The 24,869-nt window shown below is 40.6% G+C and overlaps 1 protein-coding gene across 4 annotated transcripts in view; it reads right to left on the reverse strand.

The window, feature by feature from the left end:
- The window catches only part of SMIM43 (small integral membrane protein 43), a 39,953-nt gene continuing 15,084 nt past the window's right edge, over positions 1-24,869 (reverse strand). Inside the window, exons 3-7 of one of the 4 annotated variants that reach the window (XR_010409531.1) lie at positions 14,470-14,764; positions 9,411-9,469; positions 3,749-5,030; positions 2,561-2,718; positions 1-1,515 (exon numbers count right to left, since the gene is read on the reverse strand). Coding sequence is in view for 2 of the 4 variants with exons in the window: in XM_064585014.1 (XP_064441084.1) it covers positions 5,969-6,160 (192 nt within the window). In the remaining 2 variants the exon portion in view is untranslated. Of the gene's footprint in view, positions 1,516-2,560; positions 2,719-3,748; positions 9,470-14,469; positions 14,765-24,869 lie in introns of all 4 variants that reach the window. The other 3 variants (XR_010409530.1, XM_064585014.1, XM_054508770.2) reach the window with 3 other exon arrangements.

A 24,869-nucleotide genomic window follows, 5' to 3' on the forward strand; every position in this document is an offset into this window, starting at 1 on the left:
TGAGTTACATATAATTATTTTATTTCACAGTCTTTTAAAAAATATAAACCACTAAGTATTTTGAAAAACACACATTGAATAATCACTTAGCAGCCACAATATTACAAAAATAAACCAGAACGAATTGCACAACAGAACAAAATTATTCCTGCTGACTCACTCTGACTAGGAACGCATAATGTTCACTAGGAATGGTAAGTGGACCAGCACCACCACCATTTCTCCACCATCAATTATCACAAACATCAATCACAGGACCCATTCCCAGGAGATCATTCCATTTATACAGAAATCCGTACAATGTATAGATGTCAAGTTAACATCTTGACTTTCGTTCTAGGATACTATTTTTCCTTTTCTCTGGGACACAAGTTCAATGGCAAGGTGGGAGAGTGACGACGATGGAACACCAAGCACATGACTGGCTCAAACCCCTCCCAGGTAGTTGGAAAATGCAAGAAAAAGAAAGTTGTATACTGCGCTGTACAATACAACAGCCACTAGCCACACATGGCTATTTACATTTTAATTATTTAAAATTAAATAAAATTAAAATTTACTTCCTCATTCACACGAGCCACGTTTCAAGGGTTCACTAGTCACACATGGCTAGTGGCTACCATATTGGACAGTGCAAATATAGAACATTTCTGTCATCACAGAAAGTTCTTTTGGACAACCCTGGATGTGGGAAGTGTTTCTTCTTCCTTTGCTTAGGCAGGATGTAGGCTGATTATGGAAGCAGCTTTGAGAAGCAAGTCTTCTCCCAGGATATTCCGAGATGGGTGGTAGAGTCACAGAAGGGAGTAAAGTAGCCTTTCTTTACATAGATCACTTTTTCCTATGTATGAAAGGGATGATCCTTTTCTGGGGATCAAACAAACTAGACTCCACCAAAAATCTGTAAGGAGAATTAGAGATACATGAAGCAGATGGGAAAGCAGCAAGGTACAGCCTTCTTTATCCTGTTCCAAACTTCCATAGACTATGTCCTCCAAGGAAGTGGAAGGTTCCCAGGGTCCTCCTCTAGAAAATCCTGATGTGGGGCAAGCATATTGGCTGACTGCGAAAGCCAGTTCTGGCAGGTGTTTCAAGAAAAAACCTAGGATGTCTTCACTCTGCTCACTCTCTGGGCAGAGCAGTGTTGCTTGGAGTACTATTAGCTGTGAAGGAGTTACAGTTTGGATGTGTTTCAATCATTATGCTCCTTGACAACTGTATTTTGTAACCAGGGCACAGACTGCTAGTTTGTTCCCCAAAGATCCGCCATCATCTTTTTTCCTTAGATTTCCTCAGATTTTTTTTGTTGAAGGCCATCATCTGTCCAGCTACAAAAACTAACATTTCTCATGCAACCTCGCAGATATGACACAGTCTGGCCAATGAGATGTAAGTAAAAGTTGCTGGGCTTCTGAGAAAGCTCTTTAAAAGGAAGCAGAATCAAAATGGTATGCCCTGTTTTCCCTTTCAGCTTCCTTCATCTTCTTGGGGGAGCTGCAGCAACCATCTTGGAACCTAAGGGAAAAGCCAAGGAAACCTCAGGGGCTACCTTGACCCTGACATCTGTGAGCTGCTTAAAGAACACCGGCAATAGTTTGCCCCTAACCTCCTAGTCACATGAGAACGAAACAAAACCCCTACTTTGTTTCAGCTACTGTTCGGTCCAGTAACTTCCTACTCTATTTCTGAGGTAGCCATCTGTCTTGATTCCCAATAGGAAAGCAAGATTCCCATCTTACTGTAAAAACACTTGCCTGAAGAATCATATATATTCAATAAAGTTCAAGTAACTTCATAGAGTCATACTAATAAAACAAAAGTATAAAAATTTTAACTTCAACCTACCCATGTCTACACAGTGCAACAGTGGAAGAAATGATTAGGTTTATTACATAAAATAGCTGCTATTAAGGAAAACAAGAGGATTTTTAGCTTACTTCATCAGGAAGTTTTTTCTGAATGCCTATTATGTTCTGACTATTGTTCTAAGCACAGGTCTGCCCTGATTGCCCACATTCCTATGGAGTAAGATGCTAACTACTCAGATAATTAATCAGATCACTATTTAATCTATAATCTTATTTTGTGTGGACAAAGTAAGAAATGTAGTGTTGAGAATTGATGTCACTGATTCAACCCCCCCCCCCGCCAAATTAACTTCAAAGATCTGCAACTCAGTTTTTAGCTTTCCCTTGTATGTAACACAGACACTTGACAGTGATTTCCTAATGATACCAGAGTTTTAATTGTGGTTTCAGCTTAAATAAGCACACCTACCTCAAAGTAGCTATAAAAATTAAAGCCAAAGTACAGTACTCTGTACATATTTTCTATGTACTGTATTAGTACCACTAGCATTCTAAAAGTCCCTAGATTAGTACGTATGAGTTAGAAAAAGTAAACATTTCCCACTATCCTAAATGGTTTAACTATTTACAATGTTAAAATGCTGGGCCATTAAAAAAAATGAACTCTTTCGCACTTATTTTGAAACTATAAACAGAATTGGAAATATAAAATGTCAAGCTATAAATGGGGATATTGCATCTATTTTACTCACCTCGTTCCAAGTTTCCACCCCTGCGAATGAACCAAAAACAAATCCTGGCACCTTGTCATTCCCAGAAAAGCCAGTACATGGCACACTCTGGGTAAATTTTATCTCTTTTTCTGTGGAACTGCACCAGATGGCATCAGTCCTGCATCTACAGCTGTGCCCTAAAATTGAAGTTCAGACATAGGAATCTACTTTATTAGACATTTCAGATTTTGCAGGTGTGAGTGTGATGTTGTTCTCATTCAACTGAAAATGGTTCTCTTTCCAAGTGGAACTGCTGATTCATTGCACTTACAGGTTTGGAAATCAGCGACACAATCAAGATTATCCTAATAAGATTTGAAGTCATTTCAAACAACCGAAATTTAGAGAAAACACTGAAATAAGAACACTTGAAATAAAATACTAGTATTTCCTAATAATTGAATTATGGCCTATTTCCTCATGACGTAAGAAATTCAACTAGGCTTCTAGCATCGCTGAAGAATCACTAAAAACCTTTTATTGAAAATAGAACATAAGAACCTTCTATAATCAAATTATATGATGAGCAGTTATTTTAAACGTTCCTGACTTTTCAAATATTTTCATGTCTAGCCCACATGCATACCATCTTCAAAAATAGACTTGGTTTAGTGATAGTCAGGATCAGAATGTGGTCAGTGGATAGAACAGCCAACATGCACAAACTGGGAACCTAGACCCTGGTGGGTGTCAAAGCATTAGATCAAGAATATACCAATAGCCAAAAAAAAAAAAAAAAGTGAGCTCAAAAGTAGTTCTTATTTGGGAGACTGGTCTTTGTTGACTTTTGGGAAAATGATGATTGAATAAACAATAGAAAAAGGCAGCTTATATATGGGGTGTCCCAGTTTCAAAAGCAGAGTGTCTAACCAAGCAAGGGCAAGGCAGGAGATGAACAGCAGCAAGTTCTGAGAGCAAATATGAGGGACCTTAATTTCCAGAGTTTAGGGCCAAGTTCCAAGCAGAGATTAAATAACAGGAATAAATATTCATTTTTTTGGCCTAGACAAATGGGAACTTAGTAACTAATAATTAGATTACAAGGAGGTTATAAAATGGCACTGGGCACAAGATAGAAAAGTAACCACCCTTTCACAGGGAGCAGAGTCAGTAGAACCACCCAGAGCTTGGCTTCATATGGGGACGGGACGGCAGCAAACTACTCACCCTGAGTTCTCTAGTCTCCTCTCTAGAAGAGTCAGGAGGGTTTAAACCTCTGGACACCAGGGGCACTGCTGGGAAGGTTAAAGGATTACAAACTCAAGAAGTCACAGAGGTGTTTAAAATAATTTACCTTCTGGTTATTTATAAAGTATGAAGTGATTGTTTTCTACCCTTGTAAAAAAATAATTGCTAATTAACTACTCCCCCCACTCATCTTCAATGTCCATATTAACCATACAACCCGATAACTAAATGCTACTGCAGGGGTGTCAATCAATTACAGAACTATTGCTCAAAATACAAGATAGAGTCACTGCAGTTGATTCTGGGATTCAAACTGGAAATTCAAAACAAGTCGTACCATAGCTCTGATAAAGAGAAGTATAGATAGATAAATAGAGATATAGAATTACATATATTTATATAAAGAGAATTATATGTATATTTCTATATGTAGAGAGAGAAATATATACACACACAGTTATACTTCATTTAAAACAGGGCTGTTCTAGAAAAGTGAAATAGAAATGTGGGAAATTATCTGAATGTCTCAGCCAAAAAAATTTTCCCATTTACCTACATGAGAGTACTTTTTCCTTCCCTAGAATTATCAAAATAATCGTCTTCCACGTCACTTTCATATTATCCACTTAGGCAAAACTTAGTATTTCTTGTTTTTATCCTCTCTACATGGTCCTTGTACCTAAAATTAATAAATATTTTCAATATTCAGTCATGACACGGACAGCTCATCCCACCTTAATGTGACTGAACCCAAATCTTCCCTTACTGAAGACAAGTATATCTGCATTCCGTATTTCAACTCCAAGGCCCCCTGCACTGTTTTCCAGAAGAGCAAAATGATTATTACAATTATAAACACTCCTCACATCCCATTCTAATATCTAGGCTCCTCTGCATAGACACTGATTCTTGCACTTAGTTAGAAATCAGTTCGGCTCCTCCAGTCCTAGTAGAAAGCTCATCGGTTCTAAGATCCTAGGTCCTAGGATCCTAGGATCCTAAGATCCGTTTCCTCGATCCCAACCTCTCACTTTTTTAGGCTCTGGGTCTTCAGAAGTTCAGTTACAACCAGGGACAAAGTGAAATCAAGGGTGGTCCCCGCTTACCATTTGCAGCGAAGGTCCGTCTCGGGTTGTCCCGGTCCTCTCCGTGCAGGGCTGCCTCTTACCAGCTGTAACTGCAGTGGTGGTCTTCAGCGCACCAACCCAGGGCAACAGCTCGGTTCCAGAACTCGAGACGACATAAATCGAGGAAAAAGCATCTGGAAGATGAAACTGTTATTCCCCCAAACTGACAGTGCCTGGAGGGTGCTTAGGGCACATTAATAAGAAGTTTAATGCTGCCCGCCAATCTTCTGGCAAATGGTCTAGTCACGTAACCTGAAACGACAGCCTTGCTCCTCTTTTTCCTGTTGCCTTACAACGTGTGAACAGTATACCTCTTTTCATCACCCCCAAGGCATCTCCCAAATGACTCGCTAACGCTCACCCTCCCGCCGTTTGAGATTCTAAACCCACCTGGTGTGGCAACTCAGCAGGCATCAATGGGGTCGGTGGCTAGAAGAGGAGTAGGGATTAAGGGGAAGAAGGGCCCCTGAATCCTCTCTGGCGCGGTCAGACGAACCCCATTTAGCGTCTGCCAAAGCGCAAAGATATTTAAAGCAGTATTTGGCATACTCTTTCCTCCTGCTTCCTGTCCCAAAGCCCACACTTTCTCAGTAATTTGGACATTAAGGTTGACATTCGATTTGGGATGTCAAATTTGGTTTGGAAGTGGTTGGATTGAATTATCTGAATGATTTAGTTTTCCTTCCTTTCCGCACAAGCTAAAATGCAGTGGGACTGGGAAGAAGAGCTTGCAGGTGCCCAAAGCCATTCCGGCTCCAACCGCCGAACATCTCTTTCTCCATCTCTCGACCCCGGAAAAGCTGAGGGTCCGTCCCCAAGAGCACAGCGCCAGCCCAGACCCCATACACCCGCCGCGCCTGGCAACCGAGCGCGCTTCGAGCCCAGAACCACCCCGAGGGGGGAGAAACTCGCCCCTGCGCAGACCCCTTCAACACCCGAACGAACCTGCCAACGCTACAACCGAGCCTGGCACTGGAACCTGGGCGGCCACGCGCACAGGGAATCGAGGTTGAGACCCAGCCCGGCGCCCGCGCAGCTCCGTGCCCTCCCGCTAGTGCCCGCGCCTTACGGGTCACACCGCTTGCTCGCGGGAGAAACCCCAAGGCTCCCGGTGCACGGAGAGACGCCCGGGCTGGAGCGCCCCGGCCGTGCTGGCCACAGAGTTCTTCAGCTGCTTGATGACCACGAAGAGCAGGAGGAAAAGTAAGAAGAGCAGGAAGAAGAAGAGCGCCAGGTAGAGCAGAAAGTTGAGCTCCCACTCCATGCTGGAGGCGCCGGCGCTCGGTGGCAGTGCGCGCTGGGCGCGGGTAGCGGCCGCGGGTCAAGGCTTGCAGCCCGCTCTCCCACCTCCGGGTCTCCTCCGCCCGCGTACGGGCGCCCCACGTTGGGCGCCTACTCCGCGGTCCGTGCTCGTCCTCCCCCAGCTGGGAGGAAAAGCGCCAAGGAGCTGGTTAATCCCAGCTCCGCCTCTCCCAGCAGGCACAAGAGCCTCCCGCTTCGCTGAGATCCTCTCCTGCGCTCTTGGGGACGTGAGCGGATTTTTCTAGGAGCGAACTTTGCGGGCGGGGACGCCAGGAGAAGGGGTCATGGCTCAGTCCCCCCTGGGGTGTTGGGGCTGGTGTTTGGCAAATGATCTTAAGATCTCCACCCCCAACATTCAATGGGTCCCTAGCCCTCTCCCTTCCTAATTAATTTCTTTCATTATTTTCCCCTGTCCTGGTTTTCCCAAAGGGGAAAGATGCCATGGCCCAGAAACCCAAAAGAATGAAAGATAGCAGTGAAGGTGGGGTCTAGAGGGCTGAGGTGACTTCACCGTGCCAAAGTGAATTCCAGTTCAAGCTGCCTTGCTCTCCAGAGTTGCAGATGCACTCAGTACAGAGTGCTCTTTTCCATGGACAACAGCTCATTTAGGAAAGCATTAAGAACAAAACGCATTTCAAAAGTTGTATTGTACAAAGCTTCAGAACCTTGACTTGAAATTGAATTTCCTTGGTGGAAAGCAAAAATAAAACAACAATAAACAATTACTCGAAATGCTCCCTTAAGTCCCTAACACCTCTCTGTATTTAAGATCACCCATAACCTATACGGTGCAGCTTGTAAAGAAATCCAGTTTATCAACTGCTGTGTAACAAACTGCCCAAAACTTAGTGGCTTAAGACAACACAAACCTTAGTTCTCTCTCATGGTTTGAGACACTCTCACAGAGTCAAGAGTTTGGTAGCACTTAACTCGGTGATTCTGGCCTGGGGTTTCTCATGAGGTTACAATTGGATGTCAGGCAAGGCCATGGTCACCTGAAGGTTTGAATGGAACTAGAGAATCCAGTTCCAGGGTGGCTCACTTAGATGGCTGACAAGTGGTGCTGGCTGTTGCTGGGAGGCCTCAGCTCTTTGCCTGGTGGGCTGCTTATTATGTGTCCTTACAACACTGTGCTGGCTTCCCCCAGAGCCAGTGACCCAAGAGAACATGACAGAAAGTGCAGCGCTCTTCGCAGCTAGCGTAAGAAGTGGTAGGCTATCACTTCTGCGATGTCCTATCTGTCCCACACAGAGCCTTACTCAGTGAAGGAGTCCAAGGACATGAACACCAGGGGTAACGACGGCCAGGGGCCATCTTGTAGTCTGGCCATCAAAGCTGCTAATGCAACATACTGTCATTGTCCATTCTGTTGGCCTCCAAATTCATTTCATTGTTTATTTGTGAAGAGATGGGAGGGGTCCCCTGGGCTGAATTCCGGGAATAAATAAATGCTGACATACATATCCCAGATTATTTACAGGTCTGCCCATAATAAATAGCTGTTCCAGGGATGGCAAGGGGTTCAAAGAAACAGGTTGGTGTGGAAAAAGCTGGGAACTGGAAGTCTCAAGGACCCCAATCTAGTTTCCACTCCACTGGTCAGTGGTCACCTCGGTTCTCTGACTCAGTTCCCTCACCTATAATATACCTTGCATACCTTTTCCCTGGGTTTGTTGTGAGGATCAAAAATGAATGCAATGTTGAATAAGAATGTGTTTTGTTAGGTAAATGTCAGATACTATTATCAATCTGTTACTGAGGATCCCCAATGTACAAAAATGTACTGTATAAAATGTCCAGGTCCCAGGCCTCTCACCAAGCACTGTATTGTGTAAGATCTCTCTCTCAATAACATTATTGATCCATCCTCTAGGCAATAGTGTGCTGGCTCACAACATTTTTTTGAAAACTTTTGCAAGGCATTTGCTAAAATACAGCTATTATGAAAAATTAAATCGTGTAAGCTTACAACTAAATAATGTTAACAACAAAGGTAATAAATACTCAAAACTCATTACTTCCACATTATTTTACTATATTTCACTATTATCTATGCACCTGAGGTTATGTACATCTGTTGTAACTATATGGCTACATATTATATAATAGTATATTGCTGTACCTCTCTTCTCAACTGTGTTCAGATGTCATGTGGGTAGCCAGGAATTGGCCACGGTAGGAGCCTTTGCCCTTGGAAATGTACGAACGCTACAAATCAGGGCCAGAGTCATTTGTTAAACACTTAACCACCACACCATGGCTCATAGAGCTCCTGAGGAAAATTTGAAGTCTTATATAAGTAAAGCAGAGATTTGTGGGGTTTTTTTTTTTTTTTTTTTTTTTTTTTACTACACAGAAACACCACATGTTCCTACTGGTAGAATTCTCCATTTTATCTAATCTTGACAGGAGGACAGACTCCAGTGAGTGCTTTCCACTGCCACCTCCTGCTGTGGAAACCAAGAAGTTCAAATACATCTTTTACCCACTCCTGATACAGTGCAGGAAGAAGGGCAGGAAGAGCCATGCCAGAAACTCGGCCAAATATCCTTGCTTCCCAAGACTCTGAAGCTTGGGAGCGGACAGAACAGGAGGAGATGTTTGGAGGTCAGATGCATTCTGGGTAGCAGAGGAGCTCTGAAAGCCAGACCAGTCCCAGGAGTGACCTGGGTTTGGCTCTTGTTACCTGCCTATCAAGGCATCCTTGATTCCTGCCCTTTCCCCAGATGTGGCTCTCCTGCCTCTCTTCCATTCTGTGAGCTTCCACTGGTTTTTCTAGTACATCTCCTTATTGTAGCAAGGAATGGTGGTTAATGCTATCTTGCAGATGCAAATATTGACCAAGAAAGCATTACCTACACACTCTGCATATATTATGCACTCATAATAAAAAAAGTGTTTGGTAGAAAAGACATATGCCATTTGGTACATTGCCATCCAGATATCCAAGTTATTAAAGGATGGAGATTAAAACACAGAGAGGTTAAGTGACCTGCTTAAAGCCACACAGCTAACAAGTGGCAAAATTGGGATGTGAACCCAGGGAGTTTGGCTCCAAAGCCTTCACGCTCAACCCCTATGATGCACTGCCTCACAGGGGAAAGTACCTCTTTCTTGTGTATGACCATCAAATTAATACCATATTTTTTTCTTTTGAGTGTCAAACTTAAGGAAAATAAATTTCAAGAAACCCATACCTTCTGCTTACTTACATCTTGGGTCCTTCCTTTGAAATCTTCAACACCAAAGCTTCAAATGAGTGCATGTTTGCCTGCAGATGAGGAAAGAGGCCAACAGATGAAAGTTTTATGTCACCAAGCTCAAACCCATTTCAGCCTTCCTGACCATAACTGTTTAGATTTTCCATTTATCTGAGCAGCTTAAATAGATTTATAAATACTAACTAATAAATCCTCATAGTCACTCTCAATAGAATTCTCTTTAAAATAATGTTGCTACAACAAAAAAATAACTTATGACATTTATTAGATGCTCCCAATGCTTTTTAGCTTCTGGTGACACACCTCATAAGATGGTCTGAATTTCAGTTTCTTTTTTTTTTTTTAAAGATTTTATTTATTTTTTAGAGAGCGAGCGAGAGAGAAACAGCATGAGAGGGGAGAGGGTCAGAGGGAGAAGCAGGCTCTCTGCTGAGCCAGGAGCCCGATGTGGGACTCGATCCCAGGACCCTGGGATCATGACCTGAGCCGAAGGCAGACACCTAACCATCTGAGCCACCCAGGCGCCCTGAATTTCAGTTTCTATTATATAAATGACTCCATAGAAATAAGATACAATATTTCTCTACCTAAATATGCCTATTAATGGAAATCCATAGAAAGAAAATCCAACCATTTTAAAAGGCAGAAAGGACACTTACTTTATATAAGAGCTTGGCTGGTTCTAGCATCTAAAAAGAAAGCCCTTGTGCACAAACTGGTAAAACAGACAGAGACTATGTCATTACAATCCCATACCACTGCCCATAAAGTTGACCCCATATATGCTTCCACTTAACACGTCGACTACTCATAGTTAGACTTTATGTATCTTTCAAGTCCTCAGTCCCCTCTTCACAAGTCTCAAAGCAACTGGATATTGCCCCTGGGCTGCTCCAGGTCCTGGCCTATGGACAGCTATGGTGTATATATCAGAATAGGGTTCTCTATCCCTTTGCCTGCTCTGTTCCTCCTCACCCTCACCTCTGCTAGGGAGGAATCTTTTATCATAACAAGCATCAAAACTATTTATGAGAAGTGATTAAGGGTAGGAATAGAAGAATTTGTCTTATAAATGTGCTTCTCTAAAGAGTCTAAAGACCTAAGAAAACACAAAAGGAAGGACAACAAAATTCTACTGTCACCATCCCCGGGTGAAACCTTCCTGGACTTACCTGTTGGGGGTAACCTGCAGAATGGAAGCAGTTTCCCCAAGGCAAGGGAAGGACAAAACTGGGAGACTAGAGAAAAAGATTTCCAGGTATCTTTCTAAGGCTAATTCAGTTTGGTCTGAAATGAACCCAAAAGAAATGGAAGAAATATTTTTACTCCATGCTCTGGCCTCAAAATGTGCTGTTGACCATGATTATTAACACGGGGTTGTTAAGTAACTACACACCTTTCCAGGTGCTCTGGACCTCAAAAACTGGGTTACAGGTAGATGGCTTCTGCTTAGATGGAATCTCCTGTAAAGCACTCATTCACGTGCTGAGGATGAGATCCATTCTCTGCGGAAGTTCCCAGGCCCTAAGAAGCTCTGTCCTAGCTAATCAGGGCCTGAATCACCCAGTGATCCTGGCAATTCTTAATGGCCCCAAATATCCCAGCACATACTATTCATGTCCCTATGACACCCCAAATCTCCTGCTTCTTCCCCATACACAAATGTACCACCATGTTCATTTCTAGGCGATACAAACTGGGCTTCCTTGGAATTGCCCCCTTATTACACTCTTTAAAACTCCTACCACCCTCTGGGTCAGAATTAGAATATCTATGGGAATGTTTACTGCTGTAGACAGCAGAAAAGTGAGTTGTTCTACTTCAGGGAGTCATATTAAGTTAGCCAAGAGTTATTGTAAGACCCCGACAATTGGATTTGCTTTCCACACCCTCATCTCTTTTCCTACTCCATCCCAAAAGAATGACTGTAGCAGTTTTGCAATACTAACTCTTCAAGAAATAAGTAAAATGTAAATGATAAACTGCTTAAATCTCACATAACCATTTAGGAATTCCAGTGGGAAGGAAGGAAGGGAGAGAGGGAGGGAAATCTAAGGAAGAAATTTATTTGAGGGGTATGTGGGAGATCATCCTATGTGGGTAGCCTTTGAAACCCAGAATTCACCACTAAGAATAATTCTAGACCCTGTCCTTGGTTTAGAATGTCTTAAAACGCAACAGAAGATGCCTAAGTCTGTCCAATATTGAAAAAAATTAAGTGACAGATTGTGCTAACAGCTAAACACTATTTCTTTAATTTAGACTCTTTCCAGTAAGTTAGCAGTAACACTAGAAAAAGTCGATGTGACTGTGGCTGACTCTAGACTTGATCAATACTATGTCATGTAGCAAAATAAAAAATCTGAGCATTATAGAGCAATAGATCTTTTGTTTAGCACAACCTCAATAATGGCAGTGGTGAAACTGTCATTTCTAATGGAAGGTCTGCGAACTTCTGTATGAGCTGATAATAATCAGAGCGTGGGCTTACAGATGCACATGCACATACATAGGACTAAAATTACACTGCCACAAGGGAAAAAGAAATTGGAAAAAAAAGTAGAATTTGTATGTAACCCATACTCCTTGTGAAATGCCAGCTTGTAAGATCTGGTGACCTCAGCAACTGGGGCCTGTATTCCCAGATCTAGGGATCCAAGCTGCCTTTTAGACATACAGACAGGCAAACTGGCAATGAACAGACTTGGGTCCTAGTACCAGCCATATACACTCTACCTTATACTGTACTGCACAATGATGAGAGTGTCTTGAGTCCAATGGCTTGGACATGTATCTTGGCTTCATCTCTTGCTAGCTGGGTAACCTTGAAAATCTTTGGTTGCCTAAGAAGCACCTCATCCCTCTTTCTTCCTTATTAATAGAATCCTGACTTTATTCAGGTATCTACCTCTTTCCCAGGTACCCCATGTGCCTTAGAGGAAACTGTATTGGGGATGTGCATCCTAGTGATCCAAAAGTCATTCAGTTAATACGATGATTTTTTTTTTCAGTCTAGGAGGGGCATATGACATAAATTGACCTAATCTAATTGAAGAAAAGTATTATCAGTTTCCAAAAAAGAAAACAAAACCACTGTAGGTATCTAAAGTAGGGAAATTGGTTAGGCAGCTGTTGAATGAATGCAAGATGCAAAACAGAGAAGTACCACAAGATTATAGTCCCCTGGGCTAGAGGTAAAGTACCACAAGATTATAGTCCCCTGGACTAGAGGAGCAAAGGGGAAAATGGAATTACACAGAGTCAATGGTCACTGTTACCCAGAGCTCATAATCACTGTTACTCAGAGCCTGTAATCTCTGTTACCATAATTTATGTCCAAGACTTCTGGAAATTGCAAGCCTACAATAGACTCTGGAGTTCCAAAATAGTCGTATCAGACAGATCCTGCTGCCAGTACAATTGTTGTTTAGGTGGGGAGACAAATTCATAGTGCTTGCTAATCCACCATCTTCCCAGAATCCTCCTTTTTTTTTTTTTTTAAAGATTTTATTTATTTGACAGAGAGAGCACAAGGAGAGGGAGAGAGAGGGAGAAGAAGGCTCCCTGCTGAGCAAGGAGCCCGATGTGGGACTCGATCTCAGGACCCTGGGATCATGACCCAGGACGAAGGCAGCCACTTAACTGACTGAGTCGCCCAGGTGTCCCATTTTTTAATTTTTAATTGTGGTAAAACAGACTTAAGATAAAATTTATCATCTTAACCATTTTTAAGTGTACGGTTCAGTGGTATTAAACACATTCATTATGTTGTGCAACCATCATGATTATCCACCTCCAGAACTTCTTCATCTTGCAAAACTGAAACTCTGTACCCATTCCACAATAACTCCCCATTTTTTCCTCTCTCCAGTCCCTGGCAACCACCATTCTACTTTCTTTCTCTATGAATTTGATTACTCTAGGTACCTTATATAAGTGCAATCATACAGTATTTGTCCTTTTGTGACTAGCTTATTTCATTTACCATAATGTCCTCAAGGTTCATCCCCATTATAGCATGTGTCAGAATTTTCTTCCTTTGTAAGGCTGAATAGTATTCTGTAATTTGGTCAAACATTATTCTGGGTGTATCTGTGAGGGTGTTTCTGGATGAGATTAACATTCACTCAGTAGACTGAGTAAAGCAGATTGCCCTCCCTAATTACTTATTTATTTTAATAATAAATAATTTATCTATCTATCTATCTATCTATCTATCATCTATCTATATCTTCTATTGGTTGCTTCTCTGGAGATCCTTAACTAATACATATTTCATTGTATGTATATACCACTCTTGTAGACACCTTTTGAATAAAACAGGAGCTTTATCATATGATCTAGATCATTAAAATAATCTACTTTGGTTATTGGTTATAAGAAGACATACATATATGTCCTCTGAAGAACTATTTCCTGTAGAGTGCAAGTATGCTTAATGCAGAAAGCCACAATACTATTTAATATATGTGAAAATTATTTCTCCTTGGGATTTTCTGTATTTAGAGAGACCAATTCCACAGTGGTTAAGGTATCAGTTTGGTATTATTGACTCTGCAGTATGCCATATCAAAAGGCCTGTTGTCATAAGTACTGGTTAGAACATAAACAGAAACTCTTGGTGAAAGAGAGAGATTCTGTAGGGCTCCACTTGAAAATACATCTGGATATTCCTTTTGTAATCCCCACCACAAACAGCCAACATTGACTGCCCACCCAAGCCTCCCTCTGGTTTTTGTATCAGCTGTTTGGAAGACACTGTGAATCCATCCAAGGAACCTTCTCACCCTCCCCAAGGAAATCATTACTTCAAACTAGAGGCTGCTGGCTTGGGAGAGACAAAGTCTCTTTCTTAGCTTTTTTTTACTTAATGGATCTGAGCATCTAAACACTAAGATGAATGGCACCATAGAGATAGCAACCTTTAAAATATTTTTCAAGAATTCAAAAGGTATAGGTTATGAATTCAGCAATAAAGAGATTGTTCTATTATTTTCTGTGACTTGAAAAGCATTGTAAAAAGAAAATGTTCAGGGCGTTTGTGAATTACCTGTATTTGAATACTAATACTGTCTTGAGGTTTCCTTTTGCTCCATCGCAGATACTGTTGGTTGAACTGAGTGCTATTATAGCAATTACTCAGTAATGAAAACGAAGGTTTGTGACATCTGAAGAAAATGCATATTCTCTGTAGGCTGTTGCACACCTGGCTCTCTGTGTGGCCCTTCATAATCATGATCTCTTCATGTGTTGTATGGCTAAGCTGGTGGGCTACAATTGAAACTTACACCACCAAGAATTTTCTTTCTCCACCCACCGCAGCTGGTGGTGGAACCATTTCTTACCTATGAGAAAAGATGAACACACAACTCAATACACAAAACTGAGCACCTGCTACCTACATATTTTTTTGGCTCTTCGTGTTTTCTTCTATCTTGTGTATTTTGTCAGATAGAAAAAAATCTATCGCAAGAAGAAAACAGCCATATCAGTTTCATCATTTTGCTGATGCCTTAGCTATATTTGCTGGTATGATTTTTCCTCCTTCTTCTCCAGATTTCTTCAGAGTCTCTGGTGTTGTGGAAAGAACACTGGTTGGAAACTTCAGAAGCCTGGATTCTCACCATCCCCTGCTAGCATGAGCCATAACATTAGGCATGTCGTTAACTTCTCTACGCTTCTGTTCCCTAACTTAGGGGATTGAACATAATTATCTTCATGTCCCTTCTAGTTCCAAAATTCAAATGACTTATCGTTTTTCCTGCCAAAACCAGGGGTGGCAGAAGAGTGAGAGTATCTGTGTGAATTGTTCCCAGCTGCCACGACGACAGGGTAGGCTTGGAACCCAGAGCGCCTTCTTTCTCAAAAGGAAAGCAATTTGTTCCCAGAAGGGCCTCTGGCACATTAACAGAAGAGGTTAGTTAACCACTGCTCACCCCCAGCCATGACATTTTTCTTTTAAGTAAGTAGAATTATTCACATGTAACCTACATATCAGCTGCTCCAGAAAACAACCACTTTTCCCCTCTGTGCAAACCATAAGCAGGACTCAGCACAACGTGGGTTCCTCTAAAAGAGAAAATCACTCCACAAAACATGACTGAGCAACACAGAATTTACTGAAGGGAGACTAAAGGGAGAATTTAGACCACAGAGCAAACAAATATCCATTAGACAGTTCTGTCACTCCCGAAGGCCCGGGTCGGCTGTTCGAGCAACTTTGGGCACTCTCTCCTTTTAACACCGTGGTCTTCCCCGACAAAGTTATTATTTTCTTTCCTTTGCTTTCTTTGTTATGCAGGAAACCTGAGCACCAACCTGAGCTAGCTCCTACCAGTAGGCTATCAAATTCCGTTTTAAATAAAATCGACCCCACCGATAAGGTATTCTACAAGTTGCCAAGAAATTATTCTCCCCCTGAGTACTACACACATAATTCTTCAACTTCTCTGATCAAGCCCAAATCATTTCCAAGTAAGAAAGAGTATAAGAGAAAAGTTGTATTAATAAGACCTGCCAGGTAGGCTGCTGAGGACAGGGCTTCATGCGCAGTGTAACTGTATGCACTGTTTGTATTCTCTTTCAGATTAGAATAAGTAAAACTCCACTGTGGCTAAAATCAACAACACACGAAACAACAGGTGCTGGCAAGGATGTGGTGAAAGGGGAAGCCTCTTGCACTGTGGGTGGGAATGCAAACTTGTACAGCCACTGTGGAAAACAGTATGGCGGTTCCTCAAAAAGTTAAAAATAGAACTATCCTATGACCCAGCAATTGCGCTACTAAGTATTTACCACCAAAATACAAAAACACTAACTCAAAGGATACACGCACCCCTGTGTTTATAGCAGCATTACTTTCAGTAGCCAAGATAGGGAAGCAGTCCAAGTGTCCATATATATGTGTATATATGTGTATATATGTTATATATATAATGGAATATATATATTGGAATATATATATACACACATATATATAATGGAATATTATTCAGCCATAAAAAGAATGAAATCTTGCCGTTTGTAAAATGACATGGATGGAGCTAGAGTATTATGCTAAGCAAAATAAGTCAGAGAAAGACAAATACCATATGATTTCACTCATGTGGAATTTAAGAAACAAAACAAATGAACAAAGGGGAGAAAAATGAGAGAGACAAACCAAGAAACCGACATTTAACTATAGAGAACACACTGATAGTACCAGAGGGGATGGGAGGTTGATGGGGGGATGGGCAAAATAGGTGATAGGGATTAAGGAGTGCACTTGTGATGAGCACTGGGTGATGCATGGAATTGTTGAACCACTACATTGTACACCTGAAACTAATATAATACCATATGTTAACTAACTGGAATTAAAATAAAAACTTAAAAATCAAACAAAAACAAAAACAATAAACCCTCCATTGTACAGGCTTAAAAATGAAGCTTTCTACATCCCACCACCATAAGAAAATGGTTTTACTAGTTTTCATCTAACTTTGAACAAAAATTGGTCTCATCTTAAAGATTATTTAATACTAGAGAGTATTGAGCATTTTTGTTATCAAGCACTTGACAATCCATTATTTTATATCTTTTGTAACAACACAATAATCATTTCACGACAGTATTATAAAGCTAGAGCTGTTTGGTATTCATGCTTTTCTAACAAGGTTTGCAGATTTACTCTGCCAAAGAAATAATGTGACAACATTTGCTCTCAACTTCAACATAAGCAGAAAATTAATTTGAAGGACAATTGTTTGCCCATCACTCTATGATAAACTATTGATAATCATGTTTGTAAAATAATTCATGCATAATAACAGTGTTTCTAAAACTATTGTACAGACTGTGATTTTTTTAAATACCATGAATTAAATTGTGAAGTTAGCCTGCAAAGATGTGGAAATTATACTCTTCAGTTAGTGAAATATATTAAGGATAAAATAATTCTGTTTTTTCAGTGAACTATTAAATGAAAAACAGTCTTTCCCTAAGGCTTTTCTAAAGGAAAGTAAATGCACAAATTGTTTAAAGTTAGCACTATAGATACAACTTGTAAAATTTAATACTTATTAATCTGTATAGCTAACATTAAAAAAAATATATAGAAATAAGCATTGCTTCATAGCAGAGTATGGTGATTAAGTCCCTGGACTGTAGAGCCAGGCTGTTTGAATTGATAAATCTTGGCTTCCACCCCAACCATCATGTGACTTCAGTTTTCTGTGACTCAACTGTCTCATCTGAAAAATGGAGGCCCCAACACTGGGTTGTTGTGAAGATTAAATGGATTAATACATGGAAAGAGCTTAGAACATTGTCCAGAACATTGTAAGTGCTCAATAAAAGTTAACTATTATTCTTAGTATTATTTCACAAGTCAGGATATTAACACACCAAGGACAACGCTGATCTGTGAGCTCTCTTGTAATTACACAAACCAGCTCTATGTTTCATTGCCTACCTCACTAACCATACCTGTCACTGTCCAAATCATGTTTCTACTATTACATTTATAGGGTTTTTTTAATGTTCAAATTTTTGATACATTCAGAATTTAATTTTTGATGAGGTATAAGGCAGAGATCCATCCTTATTCTTTTTTCCATATGACTACCCTGTTTTCCCAAAACCATTTTTTTTCAGATGAATAACCCATCTTTCCTACATTTTTCTTGTCTATTCACTCTCCCATAACCTTAGACCAGAGGTCTTCAAACTAGGTTTCAGATACAACTGAAGGTATATGAAGACTTTCTAAATAGGACATGAGCATGGCTATGTCCAGATCTTCAACTTCCATGTACTTTTTCCTAAAATCATCTGTCAATCATCAGAGGTCTCTCTTTTTTTATTGGACTTTATTTTTTAGAAGAGTTTTAGCTATACAACAAAACTGAATAGAAAATACAGAGTTCCCATATGCCCTCTGTCTCTACAATACACACAGCCTCCCCAACTATCAACCTCTTCCACCAGAGTCCTACCTTTGTTATAGTCGATGAACCTACACTGACCTACATCATTATCACCCAAGGCCCATAGTTTACATCAGAGTTCAGTCTTGGTGGTGTACACTGTATGGGTTTTAACAAATGTATAAGGACATGTATCCACCATTATGGTATCCTACAGAGTAGTTTCAGTGCCCTAAAAATCCCCTGCTCTGCCTGTTCATCTCTCACTCCCCACTAATCCCTGGCAGTCACTGATCTTTTTACTGGCTTCACAGGTTTGCCAATAATACAGCATGTAGCCTTCTCAAATAGGGTTCTTTCACTTGGTAATATGTCAAGGGTCTCTTTTCATACTCCCCTTTCCAAATTTCCTCCCATTTTTAACAAGACTTATCTCTTACCTATTCCTAATCTTAATATTTCCAAATTCAGAAATAATTCTGAATTCAGAATTATTGCCAAATTCAGAAATAATCCTTTAAATAATTTCTTTATTCCATGCACCATAATACATCCTCCCCCATCCATCTCATTAAGAAATATATCTCCAAAGATGTTTCCTTTTTAGGTGACAAGAAACAAAAATCCTTTGTCCACCAACTGGCTTCAGTGGCTCTCTCTCCTTACCCCATTAGGCAGCCCAGCAATGAGCCAGCTCAAAAATACAGTGGTGAGGCTTCTAGCTGATGCCAGCCTAGGCTCCAACTTCTTCGCTTTTCTAAGAAAGTCATCCTACCCCTAGGAAGCTCCTATTGTTACATAGTCAAATAAAGGCTCCCTGCCCCCTCCCAATGCCTTGGGTGAGATCCTAGGCCTAAACACCTCTCCTTGCTGGATGAGAGCTGGTGAGATCCTGTATGCTCTTCTGCTGGCTCTCAGATATGAGACTTCCCAATAAATCTGCTCTATGCCTCCTCTGTGTATTGTTTGGGATATTTGTACCAACTAATAGTCACGTAATAATTGTTTATCAAAATTCATAATTTATGCTGTTCTAATCAAATGTTACTTGTGTTTATAATGATAAGCCAATCCAAAACAAATTGTTTTACATACATGGTCATAGGATATATATTTGATGTGGAGAAGCATAAGATAGCCAATAAAAGACTTTCAATATAAAAGCCTATTAGATTAGGATAAAAATCTATAGAGAAGTGAAATAGGAAGCTGAAAGAGAAAAAAACAACATGAAATTACTGTTAGAGAGGAGCTTGTTTATAAGTGTTTTAAATGGATGATGGGTTCAAATCACTGTGGATCTTACGTTTCCACTGAAGAGTGATACAATAGCTTTATTTTAAAATACGGATATTCGTAATATGCCATAAACAACATCCTTGGCTGCTATTTAAATTTATGATAAAAAATTTTAAATGTCAATTTAAAATATTTTAGCAGAAATACAGTTTTTTTTTTCTTTTCAAGAAGCTTTTAGGGGGACTGTGATCAAAAACATCCTTAAAAGGATCCTAGACTGCTTATTTTCTTACATCCCAAACACCTCCTCCTCCCACCTCAAACGTGTTTGGAATTGTTCAGGTACTTCTGGGGTGGTGGTGGTGGGTGGGGGGTGAGTGTGTGTGTGTGTTTAGGGGTGCAAGGTACCAAGGTTATATAATAGGAGCCCATTATCGATGGGCTGCACTTCGAAGAACATAGTCCTTGGCTTTATCCTCTTTCCTTTTTATTTTTTCTTCCTAATCAGCAACTTTTGTGAAGGCTTAGCACCTTGCTGCTCAAAGTGTTTTCCATGGATCAGCAGTGTTGGCATCACCTGGAAGCTTGTTAGAAATTAAGACACTCAGGCCTGAGTCCAGGCTTTTGAAGCAGAAGCAGCATTTTAACGATTTCTCCAGGTGGTTCCTATGCACATTAAAGTTTCAGAAGCACTAGGTTGGGGGCACTTAGTTGTCTAGTTATCTCATGAATGTCAGCCGTGCCCGGGGAGGTCCCAGCTCCTCACTGCCTAAACGTATTTTGGCTGTTCCATGACGACCATCATCATTACTCATCCTAATGACATATATTTATAGACCAATTAACAGGGCACTTTCCCATACATAATCTAATTTGATCCCAACTAAAGTCTTCAATTTAGAACAAAGTGCTTTCTGCAAAGTGCACGAATTCATTTCCACCAATGTGAAGAGACAGCTTCCTGAATTGTTTTCAAAGATGAGCATACTCTATGTCCAAAGAGTCATTTGGAGTTATTTTCAAATTTAATGACATCAGTACTGTTCATTCAAATATATTTTGTTGTTTTTCCAGAAGATTTTAGAAAAAACCATAAAGTAGTGATTTGGGGGTGGGTTGGCTTTATTGTTATACCGTAAAAAGCTAGATCTGGAAAGTATGTTAATAAAACTGTGTTGAAAGAGGTCAAACAGGGACACCTGGGTGGCTCAGTTGGTCAAGCAGCTGCCTTCGGCTCAGGTCATGATCCCCGGGTCCTGGGATCGAGTCCCGCATCAGGCTCTCCACTCAGCAGGGAGCCTGCTTCTCCTTCTGCCTGCCGCTCCCCCTGCTTGTGCTCTCTCTCTCTGACAAATAAATAAATAAAATCTTAAAAAAAAAAAAGTGGATTTCTATCATTAAAAAAAAGAAAGAGGTCAAACAACTTGTTTAAGATAGATTCACAATCAAAAACACATAGAGAATCATCTCATAAATCACAAAAGATTTTTAAAGGTCTAATTGTACATGCCCTGTCTCAGGCGCTGAGTGAAGAAATAAAAACACCTGGCGTTAACTCTGTAACTATTGTCCACAGTTCACCTTTTATACATTAGATAGCATGCCAAATAATAAAAGATGCACCCCCATCTTTAAGGAATTTTTATTTTCTGCTTCAAAAGAGACTAAATTGAAAGATCAAAGAAATAGGTAACAATTACAGGGAAGAATATGGAAAAGAGCTGTATAATTTAATGTTGTATGTATCACAGTGATGTGGACAAGCAGAATGAGGTGAGATTAGTAAAATAAAACTGAGACAAACATTTGTTTCAAGGCTTTGTAGTTGGTTTCTTTTGGACCCACTGCTTGTTATTGGGCTGCCAAATAAAAAGTAAAAAAAAAAAAAAAAAGACTGCAAGTGGGTGGGTAGAACAAAAAGGCAAAAGGATCAAACTGCCCATTACCAAGGAGTACTGGGGAAAAAAAGCAAAGAGGAAGGTGCCTGCAAAGATGTGATACCTAGTGGCAGTTCTACATGGAGGGTCTGTAAGAATGAACCAAACATAAGGAGTCAATATACTAAATACTAATATTTCATTCCTCCTACCAGGAGATCACTCATTCATACGTAGACATATCATTTTCAAGGGATCATATGTGGCAAATGGGACTACTGAATCTGCTTTGGTAAGCCTGGTGGATCCCTGCAGTCCTACCAACATGTTTCTCTAAAAATCAAGGAGCCCTCTTCTGGCTTGGGAGTCACACAAGAGCCTTGCAGTTCTAATGGGTTGCTTTTGGGGGCCAAGACTATGCTGACATAGAGATGCTAGGACCCCTGTGCTAGTTCCTAAACCTCCTGTGTGGAGTCAGAGTGCTTCCTTAGAAGTTTACCACTGTGTCAAGTACACAGTTCCTCGAGCATGGCGACCTTACCTTATCTGACATGCACTTGATACAGATTGTGACAACTGCCTCCCTCCCCACACAGAGTAGCCACTAGCGTGTCACATCTCTGAGGGCAGCTGCTCTGTCGTGTATCTCCCATCCCTCCTTGGAAATGGGTTTGCGTTGTTCCCTTTGCCTCTTTGTTCTACCCACCCACCCACAGCCACTCTCTCTTGGCAGCTGGAAAGGACCTGGCACTCCTGATGTAACTGCCAACGATTTCGGCTTTGCCAAATTGGGTTCTGACACCATGCTCTGCTGCCAAGGGCCGTGCCTCGCTCCAGCTGTTGTTCCCTTATTTCTTCCCCAGCAGTGTGACACCCACAGTGAGGGGTAGGGGAGAACGCATCCCCCAGCATCCTGGTTTCTCTCCCTGGGCTCCACTGGAAGCTCTGAAGAACCCAACACAATCATGTGCTTCTGAGCACAGGGTTTTTACAGAGCCTGGGCTAATCAAAGAACACAGTTTTGTGCTTTGGGACAGAATAAAGCTTACTAACTGTGTCACATGTGTTGACCCAAAATAGACATCATAGCCTGGGGGAGTAGCCACAGGGTGACACGGCTGCTTTCTAAGAGTTCAGGTAGACATGAGCCGGATGCTTGAGGCGGCCCCCAGCACGAGTTGTTAGACCTCGTAGCGCTCCCTGAGTTTTGTCTATGGCACATACAGCATCTCCACAAAATTCAGGGGGAAAATCCCACCACTCTAAATACATTCACTGGTTTAAGTTTTATATAACTCCTTCCAGTGCTATGGCCATGGATTGATTTTTACACAAAGTTAATCAACTGGCTTACGTTTCTTCAGGATGAAGCTGAAAGTGTTGCCATTTAAAAGCATGCCATCAACATATATCCTGATCACCTTCTCTGTGAAAAGCAGAGCTTCAAACTGCCTGCTCAAAATCTGATTACCAAAATATTGACTAATCTCTTGCAGAAAAATAGAAATGCACTGAGCATCTTGTGAGATACAATTTGGATGGCTAAATAGGTTGTGGGTTTTTTGGGATTCTATAAAGATTCCCAATTCTGAACAAATTTCTTTATGCATCTTAAATTAATGGCCTGGCTCTATGAAACTTGGTACTTTGCCTCACCTCAACTGACTTTGGTAGCCTTCATATTATTGTAGATGATGAAAACACCATCTGTCCTTCTTGAGAAGGCTTTGAAACTATTTTGAATAAAGGAGGGTAGTTTCATTGAAATTTTACATTATTTATATAATGTTGGCAAAGGTTCTGAAAAATAATTTAACAGGTTTCTCATAAAAAGGATGCATAGTTATTTAAAATAAAATGATATTTTCTAATTTAAAGATTTTTTAAAACTTGTTTTAGAGAACTTGAAGCCTCAAACTTGAAGTCTGTCATAAGCATGTTAGTGGTACTTTTGTGCAAAATATGAAGTGATATATTTTGTTAGACATAGTGAACACTCATAGCTCCCCTACCAAAGAGGAGGAAAGCATCAAATTAATAAACGTCTTACCTTTGGCAAGTTGCCTTATTTATCTAGGCATCAAAATCCTCATCTACTTAGGGTTGTTGGGAAAAGTGCATGTTTGGAAATTGCTTTGAATGGTGCCTGGAACGCAGTAGGAATGCAAATGTGACTGTGAAGATTACTCTTGCTCTGTAGTACAATATAGGCTTGTGGTGCCAGGTAAATATGCTTCCATTTTGATCCTGGTCTTGCTTTTCTCTCATTTATTCAATATTTACTAAGTATCTGCCATGTTTCAGGTCCAGGCGCAGTGGATAAAAAAGTGAATGAAACAGATTCTCCTCATGGAGCTTAAGGAGAGACACAGCCAGGCAAACAGACCACTTTAAATGCATGCCATAAATGTTCTAGAGGCACAGAGTGGGGACTCCAGTCAGTCTGGGGTTTCAGGAAAGACTTCTTGCTGAAACGTGAGGAACGGTTAGGAGTTGGCCAGATAGAAAATGTGGAAGTATTTCAGGCAGAGAGAATCCCAATGCAAATGCCTGGAGGTGAGAGAGAATGTGGTGCTTTTGAGTAATTGAAAATAATCCAATAAAGTTGAAGATTAGATAAAAAGAAAAGTGTTCACAGATAGGACTGGGAAAATAGAGGATAAATTAGAAAAGGTATTGTAAACCATGGGGTAGAGACTGGAATTTATCTTAAAGTAACGTGGAGTCATAGAAGGGCTGTAAGTAAAACAGCATGGTGGATTTGTGTTTTACAAGCATCACACATAATGTGGAAAATGAAGTGGAAGAAAGCAAGACTGAAGACTGGCAGGCTAAGTTGGTGGCCAATACAGTAACTTAGAGAAAAGACAATAGTGACTTGAATAATGGTCATGACAGTGGGTCTGGAGAAAACAAATGGATTAGGTGTTTAGTAGGTAGCCTCAGTTGGACTTGGTGAGCTATGAGAAGGGGTGGGTGTGGTAAGAAATGAGTCAAGAATGACACCCTCATGTCCTGGCTACTGGGATGCTGCCATTCACTAGAGAGAATATAAGGAAAAACAAGTTTGGGAAGAGAGATAATGGTTCAGTTGTAGACACAGTGAATTTGAAATGTCCACAGAACATCTAGAAAAATTCAGAGGAGGTCTGGATTTAGGTCTGAAATCCCACAATACCTTTGGGAGTAATCAGCACACAGCTGGTAATTGAAACCAGGGAAGTGGAAAACCAGGGAGAGTGTAAAAAGGAAGAAATTTTCTGAAACAGAATTCAATGAAACACTGATACTTGAGAGATGAACTGAGGAAGAGGAATCCCCAAAAGGGACTAAAAAGGAATGTCACATAAGGCAGAAGAATCAGGAGAATTAGAAGTCATGAAAGTCAAGAGGGGAAAAAAAGTATTTCAAGAAGGTCACTAAAA

The sequence above is a fragment of the Mirounga angustirostris genome, unplaced genomic scaffold (assembly GCF_029215605.1).
Source record: "Mirounga angustirostris isolate CCGP_5_RB_7025 unplaced genomic scaffold, mMirAng1.0.hap1 SCAF_2, whole genome shotgun sequence".
Classification (NCBI taxonomy): Eukaryota; Metazoa; Chordata; class Mammalia; order Carnivora; family Phocidae; genus Mirounga; species Mirounga angustirostris.